Genomic DNA, 10,911 nt, shown 5'->3' with positions numbered 1-10,911 from the left:
TGCCTAAATTTGCCTAAATTTTATCTACCTATGGTATTAGCTGAATGGAATGATAGCAAAAAGGAATTTTAGAAATGAGTCCTGGGCAGCTATATGGCGCAGTAGAGAGAGCACCAGCCCTGAATTCAGGAGGACCTGAGTTCAAATCTGATTGCAGACACTTAACACTTCCTAACTGTATGATTCTGGGCAAGACACAATTCCAATTGGAGAGAGAGAAAAAAAGAGAGAGAGAGAGAAAGAGAGAAAAAGAGAGAGAGAGAGGGAGAGAGAGAGAAGAAATGAGTCCTATAGATGTGATAAGTAGCAAAAAAAAAAAAAAAAGGAGGAATTACTTAATAGATTCCTATTATTCTAAGCACCTAGCTCTCTCTGGGTGAGGAAGAAGATAAATGCAAAACTGAGAGTAGACAATTTCTCCCAATATTCTCCCGGAAAGTTTTCTTCTTTTGTTTAGGATTTTTATTTATAATTTTGATAAGATCCCCTAGTATTCCAGTATCTTTCTACGGAGTTCCTATATAAAATAAAAGAAGGAGGGATAGAAGAGTGTCTCTTCTCCAATACAAGCAAACTAGTGTTTGGGATCTGGCAGCAGAGGATGAGAGTTCTAGGCCCAGCTACCTGTTCCTGTCCAGGTGAGTCTGGAATTTGGAGGAGGGCAGAATCATGAGATGAAGGAAAAATACAAAGAGAAACTGATGATATTAAAATGGAATTTGCCAGCTCTTCTTCTTAAACAAAAAAAAGTGGAGTAGCTGAAAGGAGAGACCACAAATCCGCTCTGAGGTTGAATAAGGTAACAACAACAAATCATCTGCTAGAAGCTGACAGAACCAGCCCAACAGAAATTTTGAGAGGAGATAAAAGGGTGGGGAGAAGGATGGTAGGGATAGGGACACTCTTGAAAGGAAAAAGATTGGAGAAAGCAAAGCATGCAATCCTGATCATCAATCCGGTTTCATTGCCCCTGCTCTTTTCTGCTCCATATTCTTTTCTTTCAAAATTACAGCAATCCCATCTTTTCCTTTGCTTTCCCTGACTAGCTGTCTAGTATGTCCCTCCTCCTCTCCAACTCAACCTGCATTCCACGAAATCATTCACTGAATTGCCCTAGTTTTGTGGTATCCCCTTCTATTTGAACAGCACTTCCCATATCCCTGCACTCAATTCCCATCCCTCCCCCAACAGTCCTTCAAAGGGTGCTAATCCTGGAGGTGCAAGTTCCGTTGCCATAAACGCCTCTGGACTCCACATTATCTAGTTGGTAGTCCTCCAAGCTGTAACCCCGACTTTTGAGAGCGGTGGTATAGTAGTCAAGTGGTTCTTCTGTGTTTTCCATCCAGCTAAGGCAGAGAATGCGCTGGAAGGAGCGTTTAAAGTTGTCTGAGAGGAAGCCGTAAAGGATAGGGTTGGCACAGCTGTTAGCATAACCCAGGATGACTGAGAACTGGCTCACAGTGGCATCGTCCTGTTCAGCAAAGACATTAACAAGCTGCACCACATAGAAGGGCATCCAGCAGATGACAAAGACCATCACCACCATCATCACCATTAGGGTTATTTTGCGCTCTGAGCGCTTGCGTTGTTGCCAGCCGGCTTTTAGTGCTACCATGCGTATCTTAGCTATGATGAGCACATGACACAGACAGATGGCGCCAACTGGGAGGAGAAAGCCCATGAGGAAAGTATACAGGACGAAACCTACAAGCCAGCTCTGAGCTGGCTCTGGCATAAGCACATTGCAGGCCACAGTTCCGTCGCTATTGGCAGCCGTGCGCGAGAAGACAATGATAGGTAGGATGATCACTAATGAGAGGACCCACACTCCCAGGTTCACCACCTTGGCCACGGTGGGACGACGGTAGCGGGCCGCCTTGATGGGGTGCACGACAGCCACATAGCGATCCACACTGAGCACAGTTAAGCAGTAAATACTAGTGAACATGTTGACTGCGTCCACACTGAGCACCAGTCGGCAGAGCAGCGCTCCAAAGGGCCAGTGGTGCAGCAAAGTGGATGTGACTAGGAAGGGGACGCTCAACATAAGCATCTCGTCTGCGATGGCCAGGTTAAGGATGTAGATGTTAGTGGCCGTCTTCATTTGGCATAGCGCAGGACCACATAAATAACCATAGAGTTGCCGCAGAGCCCTACGAGACAAACCACGGAATAGATACAGGATAAGAGGATGGCGCTCCCTTGTCCCTGGCTCAAGGTTCCATTCTGATTAACGTTGCGCCCTGGCTCCTCTGTGTCCTCAGGAACTATGGACCCTGGGCCGGGGACGCTGCTAATGCTGGGGCTGCTGCTAGAGGAAGAGGAAGGAAACGAGGCAGTATCATTGGGAAACATTTCGGCTTGGGCAGCAGGGGCGGCCTGAGAAGCTCTCTCCCGCTCTGGTCCTCCCCTAATGTCCCAGCAGTCGGTCCCGTTGCTTTTGGGAGCTTCCACTTCCCAGATTGTTCCTTCACCTCCTTCAGGTTACTGTTGTAACTCAAGGTGAGAGAGACTGGAACTCGAAATGCAGTTCCCGTTCTGGCTGGCGGCGGGGCGCATTGCCGAGGTCTTGTCTGCGCGTTGCAGTCTGATTTTCTGGGATTCTGGGCAGCAGAATAGCTTGAGGAGAGGAAAGAAGACTGCCTGAAGAACCAAACCACGGAAGAGTAATTGGAGAGGCTCTGGTGCTGGTGAATGATTAATAGGCTCTAGCACGTCAGCAACTACTAAAAGAAAAGGGGGGAAAAAGGGGGAGAGGTCGATATGGTTATATCCCGTTTCTACTCCAGTTTCCCTGCTTTTTCCCCTTTTATTTTTTTCTTCCTAACTACAGAAACAGATCTATATGAAGTGAGACCTTGTTTCTGTCACTGTCCCACAGAGGTATGGCTCCTTGCTAAACCAAACCCAACTCTATCTTCAGTTCACCCTTCTCAGTCTCTAACCGAAACTGGGAAGTCTCTTTACATAATTGGAGGGCTGCCGACGGCTCAGTAAAAAAAGCACTGCAGATCTTACACCTAAGCTCTTCTGCCATGGATGCTTGTGACAGCCAAAGTTCACAGAGACAGATCTCTAAAGCCCCACCCAAACTACCCTATCTTTTCCCTCAGATTTTGCCTTATGAACTTAGATGGGACTTCGGATATATTCACTGCCCTGTGTTTAGTGATAGTTCTTAGTCTGCTCCTTCTCACTGCCCGCTCTCTACGGCTTATTTTTCTCTCTGAACCTCACCTGAAGTAGCATACTGAGAGCAACAATTCAATATTCCTTACCTCTTTAAGCGCTGCTGGGATACAAACATCAGGTGATCAATTCAAAAGGCAAGTGCTGCCTTTTAAGCTTTTTCAGATCCACAGTGTTATAGAACCTAAAACGATCCTTTTCCCTCACCTCCTCCTCTCTCCTTTCAGTACTTATGCAGTTTGGCAGGCTCGTACTGGCGCAAATACAGACACACATATATACAGACACACAAACACACCCTCAACCACAAAACTTGCATAAGATCCAGCATTATGTAAAGCCAAAATAATTTAATTTTTTTTAAAATAAGAAAAATGTTTCAATAATAGGAATCAGGCCACATGTTTTGGAATATGAAGAAATCATAGCAAATAAAATAATAAAAACAAACAAACAAAAAACCTGTTTTCCAAGTCTCGAAGACACAATTTATGATTGAAAAAGGACATCTGGCTCCCTCTGGAGTATTCTGGGTGCTATTGGAAATCCATCGTGTTCAGTTCAGGAAATATTCATTAATTTCATACTCTGGATTTGGTTTTGGGCATGCAAACTGTAAACCAAAACAATTTCTGTTCTGAAGAACATTCTACTAGAGAGATACAAAATGTGCACAAGCATAAGACAAGTCAATTTGAAGGTCTGGAGAGCACTATGGAGAGCACATAGGAAGTGGTTCCTCAATTGAATGTGAGTGGGGTGATGAGTGTAAAAACATATAAGGAAAAAAAATTTCCTATGCAGCAGAGAGAAGATGACAAGATGGATAGTTGGGAAAAGAATAGTTTTTCATGCAACAGTTTATGAATATATTTTATGAATACATTTCAAGAATGCATATCATGAAACTCTCTGGAATCTTTGCCTTCCATGTTTTTTGGGGAGGAAGAGTTAGCTCCTTTTTAATGCTCAACTACTACTGCTAATAATGATGATGACATTCTGATCATATGCTTTACATACATTGTTACATAAATTATCACATTTGATGAAGACACAGGATGTTTCACTGAAGTTTCTGGATTTGTATTCAGGTGGCTCTTTGTGCAAATAAAGATTATATAGCTGAAGCAGTGTGGTGTATTAAAAAGTATAAAGACCTTTGGAGTGCTGAACTTGGATTCAAGTGAGATCCAAATTCAAATTCCAACTCAAACATTTAATGCCTATGTGATCTTGGGCAAGTCACTTAACATTTATGATTCTTAGGTTCTTCTTTGGTAAAATGAGGGGTCTGGACTATGTTACTAATAAGTTTTCTTTCTGACTCTATAGTGTCTCAAAAGTTTTGAGACACCCTTCACATGGTGCTGCAATTCTATGAGGCAACTAAATGAATAAAAAGTGACTCCTGTATGGTTCTAACTTCATTTGTCTCAAATTTACCTAGTTTTCATCCAAAGGCAAGTGGGAAAAGGAGGTCTAAACTCCTCCATCTCTTTTGTTTCTTATAAATTTTAACTTTGACAATACATCAAGGTCTTTAGCACAAAGACTTTCCATACAGACTCTGCTAAGTCTTTTTCCTTGTTTTTTCCTTCTCTCCTTTTGGCAGCCATTGAAACTTACCTCTCTCAGCCTCTTTTTTTTTTTTTTTTTCTCCAGTTTCTTGTGTAAATCTGATATATTTTATTTTATAGTTCTTAAAACGTTATTATGAGAAAGGGACAATAGGCTACACTGATGGGTCAGAGGAATCCACAACACACACAAAAATGTTAAGAACCTTTGGTCTAAAAGTATGAAAATGATGATACAAGGACTGCTTGCCATCTGGGGGAAGAGGTGGAGGAAGGGAGGGGAAAAGTTGGAGCAGAAGTGAGTGCAAGGGATAATGTTGTAAAAAATTACCCAGGCATATGTTCTGTCAATAAAAAATTATAATTATTTTAAAAAAATAAATAAGAAAATGATGATACATACATATATGTTCTATTTATGAGAAACTTGCATTTCCTTCAGGGAAATGTTCATAGTCTCTCTCAATTTTGGAAAATACAAACATGATGTATTGTCAACCTTGTTCTGTGTCTCTCTTTAGTTGACAGAGACAAAATGTCTTTTTCTTCAAAAAGGTCACAACCCCATTCCCAAATCTCTATTTGTACTATCATTAATTGTATGATCAATAAACCAATATATTTATTAAGTTTCTATACTGATCTAAACATTTTATTAGGCTCTCCAGATACAAATACAAAGAATGAAACTATTCTTATTGTCAAAGAGGTTATATTTTTAACAGAAATAGGAGCCCCCTCCCAAAAAGAAATTAGGAGTCCATTGGAATTTTTTTTTTAATCAGATATGGACAGATAATATTGAGAAAATTCCTTCAGGAGGCCAACAATGTGAATAAACACTACATCTTAGCAAGTAGGATGCTCACACCTCTGTCTTTCCTGTCTCATTTTCCTTAAGTGGGCACAGAACAAGTGTCCCATTTTCCAAAATTCTACCAGAGTTGTGAAGGAAGGAAGGCAGGGCCAGTATCTAGAGGTCAAACACACCAACTTAACTCTGTCCACATCACCTTCTACCTATTGGCATGCAAGATATCAGATTTCTTCTGGCTTCCCATTCCCTACAATTTCAAAGCCAAGTTTCAATACATTACCACACTGATGAACTCTAGGAACACAGTCTATTCTTCTATTTTTGGAGATTAATATCTTTTGTGATAACAACACATTAGATTAATATTGATATCTGTATTACCCTTGGCTTGAATATTTTTAATATGGAAAGAAAGCTAATTGTTTATTCATTAAAGTACTTTTTGCAATGGTATATCTCATTTCAGCATAATTGTTGTAATCAGCATTAAGTTTTCCTCCATATCCCTTTAATTTCCAGTACTTTCTTAGGCAATTTTCCTTATATTAGTCTCTCTCTTGTCAAATTTGAAATGACCAAAATAGTCACAGAGGTTATGCAACTGCTGTTAACTCTGAAAATACCAAACAGCTCACACAGTTTACCACAACCACAGTTAATATTAAGAAATAAAATAAAATAAAACCAAAGACTAATAGTGGTCATAAGCAAAGAGTTTTCTTTATTCTGCTGGAGGAGGGAAACTAGACACATGTCCTGGGGCTTCCTCTAAGAGGAGACCCTTTTAGTAAAGCCAAATCTTAACATATATAGCAATGATTAGGCAGTGATCTGTAGCCCTGACAATGAAGGGTAATAGCACCAATGAGAAAATTTTGGTTTATAGCAGGGCTTCATGACCAGAACATAGTTCCTGCAGATGTTTCTCTAGAGACTACCTAGGACTTGTATGAAACAATTCTGAGATTTTGCTGCAGCAGAGTTCATCCAAAAGGTGAGTACAAAAGACTGTTGTTATGTCAAGCTTAGGGCACAACTTGCTTGCTATGCTTTAGCTCTGGAAAATAGGGCATTTCCTAACAATAAAGAGTAAAAAGAGATGTGTGGTCTTGTTATGGAGATCCTGACACTCTTTTCCCCCTTATCTTGGTCCATTGGTGAAATAATTTAACTCTACATTATTCTGTTTTCTTGAATCTCTAGGCCCCTTATCATATTGTTGATTGTACCCTGCCAAGCCTGAGTCTCAGATTATTCCTACCATCTGCTGTCTTCATTTCTAAAAACATTGCTAAACGTGTATAGAATTTTTCTGACTGGCTCCACTACAAATAGTCCCAACTGGCTCCTCACTGCTGCTAGGCATGCTTCTATACTTTCCTTATCAACTCATTATCCCATAATTCATAGTTGTTCTTCCAAATATTTCATCTCTCCTCAAAACTTCCATGTGTTTCCCCTACCTCAGCTAAAAATCTTGCCTCATATTTTACAGAAAAAATTTGTTATAAGCTCCCTCTTTTCCTCCCTTCCTTATCTCTTATTACCCAGATGCCGTTAGCTACTATTTCCTCTTCCTATAGCCCCATGAAGAGGCTGCTGTACTTCTTACTCAAGATAAGCCCTAAACAGAAATCCCATTTCATCCTGCCTCTTCTTTAGATTGCCCTCTTTGTAATCTCTTGCTTATCTTTAGTTTTATTCTGGCTACAGCTTCTTCTCTACTACCTATGCCCATGTTTCTCCATCTTAACTTGATCCTTCCATCTCTGCTACCTATTATCTAATATCTCTTCTGCCCTTTGTGTCTAAACTCCTTGACAAGGCCATCTGTAAGAGGTGCCTCCACTTTTTTTCCCTTTCACTTTCTTCTTGACCTTCCATAATCCAACTTTTGACTTCATTATTTCATAGATACTTTCTCCAAAATTACCAATGATCTCTTTGATCGCCAAATCCAGGGACTTTTTCTCAATTCTCATTTTCCTTGACACTATTGATCACCCTTGTTTCTCTGGATTTTGGGGTCAGTATTCTCTCCTGGCTTTTCTCCTATCAGAATGCTGCTTCTTAGTGTCCTTTGCTGAATTGTCAACCAAGTCATGCCCTTTAATCATAGATGTCCTAAAAAACTTTATTCTGAATCCTCTTTTCTCCCTTTTATATTTCACTTGGTCATCTCATCAACTCCAATGGATTTATTAGCTGTATGTTGATTATTTTCAAATATCTATCCCTAATTTCTGTGCTGTCTTCCATTTTTGTACCTCCAAATGCCTTTCAGATATATTGAAATTGATGCCCAGTAGACATTTTAAACTCAATATGTCCTAAACTGAGCTCATTATCTTTTCCCCTAAAAAAATTTCCCCTTCTATACTTTGCTTATATTGCCAACAATATCACTGTCCTCCTAGTCCCTCAGGCCTGCAATCTATATGTCATCCTCAATTCCTCCTCATCTTATCACCAACTTCCAATTTTAATCTGTTGCCAAGATTTCATTTTTGTGACATTTTTCAAATATTCCCCATTTCCTCTTCTGATATTACTACCTTGATTACCTAATACTTGGACTATTGCAAATGTCTCTAGGTGAATTTGTCTGCTTCAAGTCTCTTCTGACTCTAAACCATCCTTCATTCAGCCAAATCAAAAGTGGTTTTCTTAAAAGTGAAAGGGTCACTATGTCACATCCCCCTCTCTCTCCCATATTCCATAAACTCCTCTGGCTCTCTGCCATCTTCAGAACCAAAATCCTTGGTTTGGCACTGAAAGACCTTCATAATCTACTAAATCCTCTACACTTTTCCATTCTTCTTAAAACTTTTTATTTTATTTTATTAAAGCTTTTTATTTACAAAGTATATGCATGAGTAATTTTTCCAACATTGACCCTTGCAAAACCTTTAGTTCCAAATTTTCCCCTCCTCCCCTCTCCCTTAGCTGGCAGGTAGTCCAATACATATTGAATATGTTGAAATACATGTTAGGTTCAATATATGTATATATATTAATATAGTTTTCTTGTTGCACAACAAAATCAGATCAAGAAGGAAGAAAAAGAAAAACTGAGAAAGCATAATGCAAGCAAATAACAGAAAAAGTGAGAATGCTATTTTGTATTCCACACTCAGTTCCCACAGTCCTCTCTCTGGGTGTAGATGGCTCTCTTCCTCACTGAGCTAGTGGAACTGGTTTGAATCATCTCATTGTTGAAGAGAGCCATGTCCATCAGAGTTGATTGTTGTATAGTTTTGAGGTTGCCATGTATAATGCTCTCCTGGTTCTGCTCATTTCACTTAGCATCAGTTCATGCAGGTCTCTCCAATCCTCTCTGAAATCATCCTGTTGGTCATTTCTTACAGAACAATAGTATTTCATAGCATTCATGTACCATAATTTATTCAGCCAATTTCTTGCCACTACAAAGAGGGCTGTCACAAAGATTTTTGCACATGTGGATCCCTTTTCCTCTTTTAAGATCTCTTTGGGATATAATCCCAGTAGAAACACTGTTGGATCAAAGGTTTGATCACTTTTTGATCACAATTTGATAACTTTCTGAGCATGGTTCCAAATTACTCTCCAGAATGGTTGGATCTGTTCACAGTTCCAACAACAATGTATCATTGTTCCAGTTTTCCCACATCCCCTCCAACATTCATCATTATCTTTTCCTGTCATCTTAAATAATCTGACAGGTATGCTGTGATATCTCATAGTTATCTTAATTTGCATTTCTCTGATCAATAGTGATTTGGAGAACCTTTTCATGTGACTACAAATAATTTCAATTTCTTCATCTGAAAATTGTCTGTTCACATTCTTTGACCATTTATCAGTTGGAGAATGGCTTGAACCATTATAAATTTGAGTTAATTCTCTCTACATATTTTTAAAATGAGGCCTTAATCATATCCTTTGGATATAAAAATGTTTTCCCAGTTTATTGCTTCCCTTTTAATCTTATCTGCAATAGTTTTGTTTGTACAAAAACCTTTTAACTTAATATAGTCAAAATTATCTATTTTATGATCAATAATGTTCACAAATTTCTCCTTCCTCCACAAATTTGAAACATAAACTATTCTATGTTATTCTAATTTGTTTATAATGTCATTCTTTATGTCTAGAACATGAACCCATTTCGACCTTGTCTTGGTATACAGTGTTAAGTGGGAGTCTGTGCCTACTTTCTGCCACACTAGTTTAAGACTAACATTTTTATTTTCCTCTTTCTTTTTTCTAATCAAATTTACCAAAGGTTTATCTATTTTGTTGTTTTTTTCATAAAACCAACTCTTAGCTTTATTAATTCAATAAGTTTTTTTAGTTTCAATTTTATTGATCTCTCCTTTTATTTTTAGAATTTCAAATTTGGTATTTGAGTGGGGGTTTTAAATTTGCTTTTTTTTCTAGCTTTTTCAGTTGCAAGCCCAATTCATCAATCTTCTCTATTTTATGCAAGTAAACATCTAGAGATATAAAATTTCCCCTTATTACTGCTTTTGCTGCATCCCACAAACTTTGGAATGTTGTCTCATTATTGTCATTCTCTTGGGTGAAATTATTGTGTTTATGATTTGCTGTTTCACCCATTCATTCTTTAGGATGAAATTATTTAATTTCCAATTACTTTTTGGTCTATTTTGCCCTGGCCCTTTATTGAATGCAATTTTTATTGCATCATGATCTGAAAAAAATGCATTTACTATTTCTGCCTTTCTGAATTTGATTTTGAAATCTTTATGTCCTAATATATGGTCAAACTTTGTATAGGTTACATGAACTGCTGAGAAGAAAGTGTACTCCTTTTTTCTCTATTCAATTTTCTCCAAAGATCTATGATATCTAGTTTTTCTAGTATTCTATTTACCTCTTTAACTTCTTTTTTATTTTGTGGTTTGTTTTATCTAGTTCTGAGAGAGCAAGGTTGAGATCTCCCACTATTATAATTTTGCTATCTATTTCTTTTTGCAACTTTCTTAACTTCTCCTTTAGGAATTTAGATGCTGCACCACTTTGTGCATATATGTTTAATATTGATATTGCTTGATTATCTATGGTACCCTTTAGCAAGATATGGTTTCCTTTCTTATCTCTTTTAATTAAATCAATTTTTGCTTTTGCTTGATCTGAGATCAGGTGGCTATCCCTGCTTTTTTTTTTTAACTTCACCTGAAGCATAATCAATTCTGCTCTAGCCTTTTATCTTTACTCTGTATGTATCACTCTGCTTTAAATGTGTTTCTTGTAAACAACATATTGTAGGATTCTGTCTTTTAATCCAGTCTACTATCTGCTTATATTTTATGGGAGAGT

The 10,911-nt window shown here is 38.3% G+C and overlaps 1 protein-coding gene across 1 annotated transcript; it reads right to left on the bottom strand.

Moving 5' to 3' along the window:
* Positions 1 to 249: 249 nt before the first annotated feature.
* On the bottom strand, positions 250 to 3,579 carry SSTR1 (somatostatin receptor 1). The gene is given in 3 exon segments (XM_051978074.1): positions 250 to 2,106; positions 2,109 to 2,723; positions 3,279 to 3,579. Coding segments are annotated over 2 exon segments (1,158 nt in total). The 5' UTR covers positions 2,356 to 2,723; positions 3,279 to 3,579; the 3' UTR covers positions 250 to 1,195.
* Positions 3,580 to 10,911: the final 7,332 nt, after the last annotated feature.

Source organism: Antechinus flavipes, chromosome 2, assembly GCF_016432865.1.
Source record: "Antechinus flavipes isolate AdamAnt ecotype Samford, QLD, Australia chromosome 2, AdamAnt_v2, whole genome shotgun sequence".
Classification (NCBI taxonomy): Eukaryota; Metazoa; Chordata; class Mammalia; order Dasyuromorphia; family Dasyuridae; genus Antechinus; species Antechinus flavipes.
The sequence above is the reverse complement of the archived record's forward strand: the minus strand, read 5'-3'. Positions and strand labels throughout refer to the sequence as shown.